Source organism: Phaenicophaeus curvirostris, chromosome 7 (assembly GCF_032191515.1).
Source record: "Phaenicophaeus curvirostris isolate KB17595 chromosome 7, BPBGC_Pcur_1.0, whole genome shotgun sequence".
Lineage (NCBI taxonomy): Eukaryota > Metazoa > Chordata > Aves > Cuculiformes > Cuculidae > Phaenicophaeus > Phaenicophaeus curvirostris.
Genome location: NC_091398.1, coordinates 30,464,808 through 30,478,439, shown reverse-complemented (window position 1 = coordinate 30,478,439; position 13,632 = coordinate 30,464,808). Strand labels below are relative to the sequence as shown.

The 13,632-nt window shown below is 43.4% G+C and overlaps 1 protein-coding gene across 3 annotated transcripts in view; it reads right to left on the bottom strand.

The window, feature by feature from the left end:
• Window positions 1-13,632, bottom strand: part of PDIA5 (protein disulfide isomerase family A member 5) — a 102,533-nt gene that overhangs the window by 65,259 nt on the left and 23,642 nt on the right. For all 3 annotated transcript variants that reach the window (XM_069861425.1, XM_069861426.1, XM_069861427.1), the window contains exons 4-6: window positions 7,176-7,259; window positions 6,392-6,437; window positions 329-421 (exon numbers count right to left, since the gene is read on the bottom strand). In XM_069861425.1, the coding sequence (XP_069717526.1) occupies window positions 329-421; window positions 6,392-6,437; window positions 7,176-7,259 (223 nt within the window). The remainder of the gene's footprint in view (window positions 1-328; window positions 422-6,391; window positions 6,438-7,175; window positions 7,260-13,632) is intronic.

Here is a 13,632-nt window from a genome sequence, read left to right as displayed (position 1 = left end):
GCAGTGATCGCATCTTGCAAGATGTAACACTTTGCTGAGACAAACAGTTCTCTTCCACCACATCATCCATATCCTACTCGCTGCGTAGCTGGCACACTAATATCACAGCCACATGTAGGGGAGAGGAAGGTGGGAAGCAGGAGACTTTATTCGATAGTTATCAGAACCCACAAAATCTATTAAGTTACTTAAAACAGTTTGGGTGCTTCAAATATCCTTTCCAAAGAAAGGAAATAACGGTGCTTCATTAAGAGTTAACACAAACATGCACACTTCTTTTACCCCATATATTTATAAAACATACAGAACATCTATGCAGCTAAAGTACCTTTTCACTGTCAACATGCACAACATCTTTGGCTTCAGGATCCTCCTCCCACAGTGGAGCACCTTCTGGATCCTTGAGGAAAGCCACCATAGACTGTAATAAAGGAGGCGGGGGGGGAAAACCCAAAATGTTTAAAGCAAAATGAATGTAAAACACAAGACATCCAATCTCAAATCCATGCTGCCATGTAAACCCCATTCAATTAGTGCCTTTGCTTTTCTGCTCATATAGTCATCTGCTCTAATGCAGACAAACACAAATCTCCTCTTGCAGAATCAAGTCATACACTGGTGTGTATGTCCCTCGCAACTGATATCCCAACTTATCAGTTTCCGTTTCCAGTATAAAGCCAGCGAAAACAATGTGGAAGTAGACCAGCACACAGACAGTAGCTTCAAGGATCCTTCAGCAAGCTCTGTCAATGGTACTAGATCTGCAACACCTCCACAGCTGCTCCCTGGCAGGAAAGATTTCTCTTTACATAGAGGTCAGGTTCCCACGCGCTTCACCACATCTCAGTAAACTTTGAATCCAAAAGGACTAGTTGGAGGGCACACTGATACTCACTGTGAGGAAAAGCAATGACCCCTGCACTTAAAGATCAAACTGCTTATTCAGTCAAAGGGAGAATAATCCACGAATGGTTCCCCCTATAACCTATTGACCTACAAACTGCAGTCAATTGATTTTTAAGTAGGAGAGTAAAAAGCAAATGCGACAGGAGAACTGGGAAATACAAAATCCTGTGATTCTGCAGCTCCCACATTCAACAAGCTGAGTGCACATGCATGCATACTTTATAGCTGTTTTGCCCAACTGACACACAACCGATGGTCCTTTTCAGCAGACCACAGTGCATAGTCTTCTATCATAAGAAAATACTCTCTGCTGGTTATTAATTCAGCCTAAGCCTCCAGCCCCCTAAAGCCAATAAGACACTCTCCTTGGATTCCAGCAGTCGCACTGCCCCTCCCATTTCACAGAAGCACAGGCTTGATCACTGTTATCCTTGGATGTCTGTGCTCTAGGAAAATAATACTTGGGTTTCTGTGTTCATTCACCACTCAGGCTGGCCCTGTTTCTTTCTCTGTGTCATTGCTTGTAGATACATGTCCACTCCCCAACAGAATCTTTGCCACACCTTGATGCACCCAGCACAGTACTGGCCGCCTTTGAGGCTGCAAACTGTTTGCTCACGTTGAGTCTGTTGTTCACCAAGACCGCATGCCCATCTCCACAGAGCTGCTCTCCAGCCAGGTGGAACCCAGTCTGAGCTGCACACCAGGGTTACGTATTCCCAGGTGCGAGACCTTACACACCTCCATTGAACATCATAAGGTTCCTGCTAGCCCACTCTGCCAGCCTGTCCAGGTCTTCTTGGAGGGTAGTTCCTCCCTCTGGAGCTTCAACATCCCCACACAACTTAGTGTCATCTGCAAACTTCATCAGGGTGCTGATGATCCCAACATCCAGGTCACTTATGATGATATTAAACAGCGTCAGGCCCAGTATCAATCCCTGGGGGACCTACTTGCAACTGGTTGCCAGTTTGAGAAAGAACTATTTACCACCACCCTCTGAGTACAGCCTGTCAGCCAGCTCCTCACTCACTGCACAGACCACTTGTCTAGGTCCCTGAGGAGCTTCCTTCATTGTAAGATTGAGTGGATGATGGCACGACAGCACTAAGTGAACTTAGCAAAGAAAAGTTTTATTAAAGCTTTTTTTAGCCCATCGGATATTTTGCCAAAGCAATTGACTGACTGAAGAGCAGAGCTAAGTGTATACTAACACACATCAAAAGTATCCATCTAAAAGCCCAGGTTTGTACTCCAGCTCCTCAAGAGCAGGTTAGCCTGGTGACACATGCTGCTGAAACAGTGTGAGAGATACTTGTGCCACCTGTTTGCCTTTGGTAGGGCTGCTCTGGTACAACGCCCCAACAGCTTATCAACAGATAGCAGAGTTTGGCTCCTTTTCCTCCATCTCAGTTGCTACTGCAAGGCTCGGGAGGATTCAGAGCTTACGGCAGGATCCATTTATTGCATTTGTGTTTCTGTCTACTTGCACAGCTGATATTGAAGAGATTTGTCTTATCACAAGAGGCAGTGTATATTAGTCACTAGACGGCAAGCAAAGCATTTAATGTACCTAGTAAGAAGGCCTAAGGGGTAAGGTAGTAGTGTTGGGTCCAAGCACACTTCAAGAAGAAGAAATTTGTTTTACTACAGCATTAGCAGAGAAAGAAGCTAACTAGGAGAAAAAAAAATACATATATATAATGCAATTATAGTTGTAAAAAGCTCTAAAACTAGAGGCGTTAAAATCCCAAATGCTGCCGCAAGAAAACTTAATAATATATGGGGAAAGGGGAGAAGACAAAACAGGGGAGATAGTCTACATTTAAGAAAGCTACATTAGGTTCTTGTTCTGTCTGTACAGACCTCAACTATACACTAGAAGGGAGGAGAGAGGGATCAACATTTTAAATGGCTAATGAGTGTGATTGACTCCGCTAGTTTAAAGAATTCCTGCATGCCAAGTTCAGTCATGTAGAAACACATGTGGCCAGAGGATGGGGGATTAAAGAGATTTAATTCATCCAGTCTCTCTCTCTCAGCCAAGAAAGAAAAAAATTAGATGTGTAACATCTTCTGGCAGGAGCAGGCAGTACGTTGCCTTGCACTCATTACTCCGCACGGTGAAGACAGCTTTCTGTGTGACTTTAAATGAGAAAAAACTCCCCCCAGCAAACCACAGCACATTCTAATCACAGAAAAGCAGTGGTCCCCAGGTTGCCGCATTAGAGACCAGAGCGAGGGGCAACCACAGCAACCCCTACACTGAAGAACCAGTTACGTTCCTGTCCTGCCATGATGTGGTCAGCACTCACTTTGAGCCCATAGCACTGGCAGAGCCACGCTGGGCTGTAGCTCACTGCATGAACCCCTGCAATAGCTTTGAACTTTCAATGTAGATTCTGCAAAACACAGGACATGGATTCATCTAACCTATGCTGCTAAAAGCAAGCAAGTTTTAAAAGCACATTACTGGGCTACCATACATGGACCTAGGTTTTACCATGAACAAAATATCTGTATCTTTCTCTAGGTATACATACAGCAATAGATCCTTATACTTCTCACTCCTTTCAAGTATAATGCAGTAGTGATGCTAATAAGACGTTCCTTGATTTTGTGCACACACTCATTACAACGGCAAACTTGAAAAGGATTCAGAGTTGAGAGTAGGACCAATTTACTGGGTTAGTCTATTCCCTTTGCTAGTACTGAGGAGATCTGTACTTTAATGAGTTTTCTTCATTTTAGAAAGAGAGTTAAAACTCTCCCTCTACTTTAACCTCCAGAAGAGTCTTCATCACCTAATAAACACAGCCTGGATACTGGGCTTATGGCACTATTGAGGATTAAGACATGTCGTGGCTAAAGGAACACACAAACAGATGTACCAGTTAAGATCAAAGACCGTTCTAAGCTTCAGTCTCCAACAGCAGCTGACTAGAGATACTTGGGGAAAAACTATACTATTACCACTCTTACCCAGCATACAGTGCTACATGCTCTCAGTTTCTGGCCAAAAGTAATTAAGTTTATGGACTCTGCACCAGCTGCTATATCTGGACCTCTGTGCCTGCTAACTATCAATGGATGTATACATTACAACTATCTAAAACTGGCTTTAAGATTCCTAAATTCTTGGCTTCCACAACATGTAGCTACAAGTTCCATGTCTAATTTTTTTAAGCACTGCAGTTATTTGGTTCAAATCAGCCATCCCTAAATGCCACTGTTTGCATCCAAATAGGTAGTAATTCCTTTTTCTAGGCTACTCAGATATACAAATATCTATTGTGATCTCCTCCAGTTGTCCTTTTTATCCAAACCCAACCATCTTCGCATACATATTCAAGCCATTTGTGTTTCTGATTGTCCTCACTGCTCTCTGCAGTGGTTCTATGCCTTTCACTTGCTGGGGTAACCAGAATCCCACAAGACGCAGGAACCCAATGTGCCCAGATGGTAGAGTAACATTTCCTCTTCCATTCTCTGTTCCTTTCCTAACAATTTGATTTTTAAATACTGTTAAGCACAGGGCCAATATTTCCAAGCCAACAGCTGTCCTGACTGGACCTTCATGGGTTGCAGGGGCACAGCTTGCCTTGCCAATGCATGGTCTTCTCCACAGGCTGCAGGGGAATCACTGGCTCTGGCACCTGGAGCACCTCCTCCTCCTCCTTTTTCATCAACCTTGGTGTCTGCAGAGTTGTTGCGCTCACATATACTCACTTCTCTCTCCAGCTTCAGTTGCACAGTATTTTTTCTCCCCTCTTAAATTTGTTATCTCAAAGGTGCTACCACCATCGCTGATGGGCCCTGTCTTTGCTAGCAATGGGTCTGTCTTTGGAACCAGCCTACATTGGCTCTGTCAGACAAAGGGGGAGCTCCTAGCAGCTTCTTACAGAAGTCACCCCTGTAGCCCCCTACAACCAAACCAGCTCAGATCCTAACACAAGTCTCAGCAGCAGGAAGTTCTGACTGCCAACTCACCCCCACTGTAAACACTGAGCTATCCTTTATTCCTCTATTTTTTCTTTTTAACTGTAAACTCACAAGGGCATCTCTGCTAATTACATTAGGATTTACTTACTTAAGGAAATTAAAGCTTTTCTTAAAAAACTGTGTGTACTATCAGCTGGATCAGACACATCCATAAAATTGCCCATTACTTCAGAAGAATCCTTTTGCAGTTCTCTAGAGCCGTGCCCATCGTTCTCCAAGATGTCATACATGTATTAATATGTCTACAGGATGCCTGGAAAGATCTGAGTTTTATTGCCAGAAGCTTGCTGAATGATGTGAAGCAAATCCTTTAATCTCTCTATTCTTCAGTATGTCCACCTGTCCATAAAATAGGTATGATACCCTGCATTATCACGTTGCTCTGCTGCTCTCTGTTTCTAATGCACTGGGAGATTCCTGACAAACATAGCTGAGAGAAAGGTAGGTTACGGCCTCAACAGAAGAAAGCAGGGAGAAGAAGTGGTACGTGGCTACAAATAGAGAAAATATTCAGGCAGCTATGAGCAACAGAACAAATGAACACTCGGATGACTTCTTTGACTAGTGCACAGCTCTGATGCACTGTCCAACCTGTAAATCACTAGCAGCTGGCTTCACCGGAGCACTTTCTTAAATTAAGAAAGACTAGAGCTCTTAGAGGGAGGAAGCTTCAAAACCACTCTTCCACCCATACCAGAACTGCACATCCCTCTCCTCAGATGCTGCTTCCTTCTCCCCAGCAGATAGAGCCAGGTTTGCTAGAGAAGAGAGAGAAAGAGGAACTGAGCATCAGAGCCGGACAGAAGTAATTACTGGAAGCCAAGTCATTGCAGGACTGCAGCCTCACATGAGGATACTCCCAGGGCTTCAAAGAGGAGGGCTGCACGCTTTTGGCCTGCTTACTGTGCTTTTAGTCCACCACTTCCACAATTGTCAAGATCTACACATTCATTGTCCTCACCGAATGTTGTTTTCTGTTGCTTTTTTTGTCAAGGTTTGCAGGCAAAGGAAGATAGTTTTATCCTTCCTGCATTTGGGGCATATCCATAGGAACTGTGGTTCCATAATCCAATACAAGACAAGACCACGCCACTCTTTTTAAAGTTTATAAACACACAACCTAAAAACCTTAGAGAACTCCTTATCAAAATGCAGTATAAGCTAATACTTTTAATTATACTGAAATTAACAGCGCCTTGTAATCAAAACAAGAAAAATCCTATTTGTTTCTAGCCTGCAAGTTAACTCATAATTTACCTTACAGTTCAACATGGGTTCAATCTTTTTCATAATAAACAATTTTCCTGAATCTGTAGTTGGCAGATGTTTACGCACACAAACAGGTCTTTGACAGCTGTTTATGAAGATTAACCCCCACCTTTTCATGCCCTCAGCATGAATTAGTACAAACACCTGTTTTTAATCCACAAATATATCCCCCATATCTAGCAAAACCAGAAGAATAATAAATATTTAAATTTACCTTCAATGTGACCGCTCTGTTATATTCAGTATGAAATGCACCGTCTCTGTTGAACAAGGAGTGGGGAATAGTGTTAACTTATGTAACGTTGCTGGAAATCATACAGCTTTCTTTCCCTCAATTCTCACTAACCAGAACAACATTATACTGCTGAAGTCACTGAACTAAGTAGAATTTACAGTACAGTAATTTAAGGGGGAAAAAGAGTAACGAAAAAGGGAGGGCGCAAAACAGAGCATAAAGCAAACAGGTTTCTAGTAGGTAATTTCCTCCCTGGCACTTCAACAAGAATATTTACTAAGGCATGATCTTTAGAGTGGAGATGCAGCTGATTGGTGTCTCTTACACTTAATAATACTCCCACTCTTACCATTTCCAGGAAGGAAATCTCTTGCTGTCTCACTACACTTGCTTTCTCCACTTTACGAAGTATTATCTCAAGTCAGAAAAGGAAGCACAAAGAGGTGCTTGCAGGCACATGACAAAGAAAGTAAGAGAACTCATCTCAGCCCCATGCACTGGGTAGTTTTAATTCATTGTGAATCTCTTCCAGGCTCCACTTGTACTTTTAGTGTACTCTATTCAATAGCAGAATAAATTTATCTCAACTTCTATCACAACACATGCTTGCAAGTTGAAGAAACAGAAATTAATTTCACATGTCAAAGAATAAAAAAAAAAAAGAAGTCTTCATGCTGCAGCAGTGTGGAGCTGCAAGGAGAACGAATGGTCCTAACAGAGGGCATCAACAATGAGGAACTACAAATCCCAGCCCAGCACTCACTTATAATGGAGTAATTCCACTCCCTTCTCCTTTGAATTAGGATCTACTTTCATCTTCTTGCATAATTTTCGGCTTTCAGTATCACTGCAAAAAACACATATTGGAAGAAAAATGGTTACAAGAAAGGAAATCAAATGCATTAAGCTCTGAAAACTCATTGCTGTGCTTCCTCATCAGCAACTAGTTGCAGGTAATAGTGATTTGGAAGCTGTTCAGCAAAGTTTGTGTGGAAAGCATTGTGGAAAGCTGCATTAGCCAATTTATTTCTGTTTGCTTGGTCAGGACACAGTGAACTGTGTTAAAACCACATTCCAAAGCCAGGTCCTAACCAGTAGAAAGGCAGCCCATTCTGGCACGTCCAAGTATCTCAGGAGACTCTCTTTTCCATAGGATTAACATAAAATTTACAAAGAAGACCATGCTATTGTTAGGGTGGTGGTCAAAGATCACTGTGAAAAGATGTGATGAGAAAAAGCAGGTCAGCTTTTATATCTGGCAGAAGATAAGTCGAAACCGAAAAGGCAATCTTCATGGTATCTGCAGGCCCAGGTCACAAGTGGCTAGCCTTAAAAAGGTCCTGCAAAAACAAAAGCCAATTCAAATTCTGGAGCCCCAAGCCCAGTAACTCCATTCACTCTAGGTATTAAGGATGCGTCCTGGAGCAAGCAGAGGTAAAGACTATCTGCCACAGCTCCTGAAGAAGGAGGCAAGTAACTGCAGACAGACCTGCTGGATGTGGTTTTGAAACTAAATGTGTGAACTGCTTCCAGCAGCAGATTAGGCTAAACCAAAGAAGAGAAGGATCATGGGAGAAAACTGCATATAAATTTGCTTAGGTGGGCAAGTAAAGGGTCTTCATGGTTTAACTGATATCCTAAACAATGCACAAGCAAAACTGTAAGGATACTTCGAGCTAAAGCGAATATGAAGTCAGTCAAAGGCCCGGGGAGATGACTGAAACAGTGCAACTACGAAGAAGAGATGATGATTCACATTGACAAGACTATTCTTTACATTGACAAACAGAAAGATTAAAAAGCTCGGAAGCTTGTTCCCAGAAGAGGACAACTTGTATCTTTTACACAGATAAATCAATTTAGAAAATTAAAACAATGAAAACCCATCAAGTTTAAACTGATTAGAGACACATTAGAGACACCAAGATGCAAGAGTTGCAAAAGCCCCACCAAATTAAGTGCTGCTGCCAGCACCAGTGCTAATTCTCCCTACATTCTCCAGCTGCCTTTCTACAAATGTAAGGAACAACAAACAGTAAGTCTGCAATGTGCTGCAGAGGACAGTGTGCCTGCTACCAGAATATTATGCTGAAGATTGAAATGAGCATTTTAAGGAACTAACAAAGCATGCAACTACCTCATCAGAAAGGAGCACTTGTAATCCCAATCTGAAGAGTATTACTGAATTGTTGATTCTTCATTTTCAGATCACAGCCAAAGCTACTCACTGTAACCCATAAACATATTCTTTGTTTCTCCAGGAGGCTGAAGATACCAGACCGAGAAGACAGTTATTTTCCCGTCAAATGCTGCATCTGTGTGTATCCCAGAACGCAGTGGAAGGTGGAGCTAAAATATGTCATCTGTTCATTGAACAACATGAACACCTCTCCCTGTAACAGAACTAGAATACAAAAAAAAGATAGCCTGGATCTGGAGTTTTGCTGAGAAGCTGGTTTGCCATGTGGAGTTTGTACGAGAAAGGCTACAGCAACATCAAACCCAGGAGCCAGCAACATCGCGTCTCCTCTCACCTGTAGTCCTCCAACAGTCCCATGGGCTAAACCTAAGTAACTCAAAGGTTGGGAAATCTCTGGAGAACGCACTGGTTTCAGAACATCCTCCCATCTTACCCCAGACAAATTAGAGGTACAGAGAAAACCCTGTAGCCCTGCTGGAGCTGACTGCCAGACAGTTAAGGAAAGCCACCCTATGTCACAGTCAACATCTGTAAATGTTCTTTTAGACAATCTCATGTTATCAGGATACACATATATTTGCAGCCACTTCAGCATTCCCAAGGCAAATTTTAGGTGGTCGAGGTGAACAAATGTAATGCTGAAACCCACCTCCAGCAACAGGGTCTTGTCAAACCCCGAGATGTACAGACAGTTGTTCTGGCATCAATAGGGGACCAAAATGAGTATCAAGATGCATCTTAATTCTGTTGCTGCTTCTACCACAAATTTGGTGTAACTGGTCCTTAAGTGTGATGTAAAGATACAGGCAACCATCTGAGAAAAGTTGTGTAAAGTTTATAGTTGAAAAAGGCTACAAAGTATTACTACTGAGATATACCCGTGAGCAAGCAGCTAGTGACTCCTACCACTCCAAGTCCAACCGATTCATTTGCTGTTTGCATGAGTTTTATTAAAAAGAAGACGGATAAGAACAGCTGTTTCATTGGAAGGAAACTGGCTCTTAGTCTGCCCTGCTTTCAGGGCTGCTCCATTTGTAGCGATTCATGTATCTGCTTGAACGCACATCCATTATCACAGGAAAGAAAGCAGCAGTTTTCTCCAGTATGTCTCCTACCATTTAGTGGGCAGATTCTCTGCACTGCTGCATTGGGAGTTTAGTCCGTTTATGCAAGCAATCTGCACTGATGCAAGGGATGAAAGAGGAGCAAATTCCCAGAATAGCAAGTGTCTAAATATGTATCAGTAATTTTTTCATGCATCAGTGCACATTTTTCCACATGCCAGACCCACCAATTCAGATGCTATACTAATGATTCTTTGGAAAGAGCTGAAAAGGAGACGTACAGAAATGGCAGAGATGGACCCATTCAGCTTTTCCTTCTGCTTTCACTTACAGCCAGACAAAAATAACCTGCAAAGAGCAACCTGCTCTGATAACACTTGGTAATGACCATTACCCTTAATAAAAGTAAATATCAACACAGATGCAGTCTCTGGTCTGAGATTTGTCTCTTTTGGATCTCAGCCAATAGCTTCTCTCTAAAGATGAGCTCCTCAACTCTCACATAGGAGAGAGTAATTAGGACTCCAGTTCTTGCAATTTAATTACACCACTTGAAGAGGCAGCATAAGAGCTTGTTATAAAGACTAGAAAAAAAAAAATTAAAAAAAAATAAACAACAACTTAAAAAATGAGAAATTGCCTCCAAGCTCAGCACTCTGCCACCCAGACCAAGATACTCCAGACATAGCACCAGGTTCAGGAAATACTGTTTTGAGGATGCTTGAGGATGAGGTCAGTAATGTGCCCCAGCGACCACCCTTGGCTGCCTCATGGCATTTCTGTCCAGAGAAATTTGAACCCTTGCATGTCCCTGCTGAGCTACTCCTGAAGGGACCCCTGCATTGCCTGCTGCCAGTCCTACAGATTATCCAGCTTTATCTCCGTTTTGGATGATTTTCCCCATCAACCTACTTGAAATACCACAAAGGACCTAACCAGCAGCTGTCTACGCGGTAACAAAGTTAGACTTTAAGTGGCACCATGGCACGGCTGCCTTCCACACCCCACACGCACATTCCCCATGTTCCCCTTCCAACTAAACCAAACTGGGGCTCCAAAATGCTCCTTTGCTGGAGAAGCAAAGACACATGGTGGTTCGGTAAAAAGAACAAGAAAAATAAAGATCCATGCTGACCTAACTAAGCAGGAAATCTAAGTAACAACAAAGACAGTGTGCGTTGCAGGAATACTTCACCCCTTTCATTCACATCCCCATCTTCTCTACTGTGAGATACTTCTGTCACCTGGAGTTATAACAGAGCTAGCAGGAAGCCTGAGTGGTGTGCTCCCTGTAAACCTCTGGGGTCCGCTGTCACTGTTAGCACGCACAAATACCCACTTTGCACAGGCAGCCAGCTGTTACCCGGGGCAGGAGGAGAGCAAGGGGCTTGAGAAGGAGATCCAGCCTCCTCTGGCTCACCACCAGGATGCTCTGCCTGTGCAGGGCTGCCCAGAGGCCTGGGAGCTCATGGCCAAAAGGACAGAGAAGCAGTGAGAGATACTGACGGCAGTCCCAGAGAAAGGCTTTTGCAGCAATGTGGCCAGGTAACTTGGAGAGAGAAAGACCAGGGGACAAAGCTAGACAGGAGGAACACAAAATAAGATCCAGGGCTTTGGCTGCAGTAAGCTCACATTGGTTTCTAAAACCAAAACAAGTCCAAGCTGTATGGATCCTGAACAAGAGATGGTGTTTGGAGGTGCACTGCAACACACCCTCCTTGGGGTGAATTCAAATACTGTCCCGGCAGGTCCTGAAGGCAGCAGGATAAGACCGAGCGCCCTCAGCACCATCCTCTCTTATGAGCAGAAATAAGCATCTGCAGCTCTAATTATTCCTCTTATCACATAATGCTGCTCATCAGCTTCTCATCAAGAAGGGAAAAGAACCCTACAACCACATCGGCCCCTGGGGATGAAGGATCCAGAATGCCTGTCAAATCCCCTCTTAGGAAAAGACAAAAATGCTATCCAAAAGAAGTTTGTATCTCCAGTTGCCAAAATAACAGCAGTGTGTGTATGGGCTGTGTGGCCACGCCACTTCAACACCTCGATGCTGGCATTTACTAACACTTTGCAATACAGACTGCACCCAGCCTTCTTTTTCATCCCTATCGATAGTGTTTCCAGGCACAAGAGAAGTGATTAACAAACACACTGACAGCACCAATTTAAGTAAACAGGTCAATAAATCTGCCTGCACTATCTGGCTCCTCTACCAGCATACCACGTAACCACATGTGAACCACAGACCTCACAATATGTAAACAGAGTTTATCTGTTTTATCTGTACATCTCTCTATCTGAAATGGGGCTCAAAACCCCATATGAATGATGCTTTGGCAGTCCCTTATATCACACTTGCACTTGTAGACCCCAAGGCAATGAAGGCTCTGTGGCATCAAGGGCTGTACAGACAAACACTGTCACATTCACAGCTGGAGGACAGGAGATTGAGCAGGTAAGGCAAAGGCAGAGGAACAGGCTCTGAAAGCAGGGAGGTACGGCAGAGCAGAAACAGGGCTGCCAAAAAAACAAGCCTCCCAACACTGGAAAAAGCTTTCAAAGGTATCAGTCAAAGCCGTCATCTTGTTATCAGCATGCTCACTCATTATTGTCTCTGTTGTTTAATTGCTTTCACTTATGTTATGGTGAAAACCACTGGACAGATAACAACTCTGGTTATAACTCCAGGGAAGTGCAACTGCAATTTCAGACCAGCCCTCAGAAGTGAATTATCAGAGTTTCTCAGCCCAACGTGCAGCCTCTACAAAGCCCTCTGGCTACCTTCCAGAGAACACCCTCTCTAGACAACAGACCGATGAACATCCTGAGAAACATGAAGTTGAGATCCTGCCAAACAGCTAATTGAGCTTGTGAGTGCCAATGCCAGAAATTTCCTTAAGCCACCTAAAAATAAAACCCACATTTGCTTGCAAACCTAACCTGAAAGAGGAAGTCATCAACAGTCAGTTGTAGTTAGATGTGCTCCTATGAGGTTTCAAAATCAAAAATGCAATTCATTAGCCGTTGGTGGGGATAATAACGGATTTTGACTACGCTCCTTCCAGTCATCAATCCTGCCCTCCAACAAGGACTGTGTGATCCATTTATGCTACAGCAGCTTGTGTACATAGCTGACTAAATGAAGGCAGACCAACTCTTGCAAAACTCTCCTCCTCTCAGACTGTGGGCACTGTCTCCTCATCGTCCCCCTATCTCACTCCCAGCATGGGACGGCAGCTGCTGACGGTATGTCACATTTGTAAGCCTCCTCATGTTCCCTACTGATTCCAGACCACTTTCTATCACCCTCTTGAGACAGATCTGGAATCAGAGCTGGGGGGGAAATCGCTTCTCAAGCCGTAAGCTTAGCTTGCAAGAGCACATCTCCAAAGAGCTGTGCTAAGTAGCCACTGGATGGTTATGGCACACATCTACTCAAACACAAAGCCCATGTGCAGCTCTCTGTGCAGACAGGCACTTTGATACTACGCTCCTGAGTGAGGTTGAAGAACCTATAGACACTAAAATAGGAACAGGACCCAGGAGAGATGCAAAAGTAATCAGCACAGGGAGCTTAAAACACAAGATTTATCTTTGAAAACAAAGCAACATTTAGCCACCGTTTTAAGTTCCTGACAGAAATGGTCTTGAACAAAAAGAGTAACAATAGCAACAGGTTTCCATAGCACAGAACAAATGAGCCACTCAAACAAAACAGCAGACAGAAAGCTTGAATCTTTCAAGGGATGGGGGAGCATAAAAACAAAAACCAGAAAACAAGCTGCTGGAAAGAATTAAAGATTAGGATTAGCGAACCGACAGGACAGAGTCTCATTGAATTTAGGGCCTGTTTTTTTCCCCTAGAACACAGCAAAAAGCCTCCCTGTGACCCACAAGGCAATCACAGCCTTCTGCTCCAAACGCTTCCCTAGAATGTGCCAGGAATGCAAAGA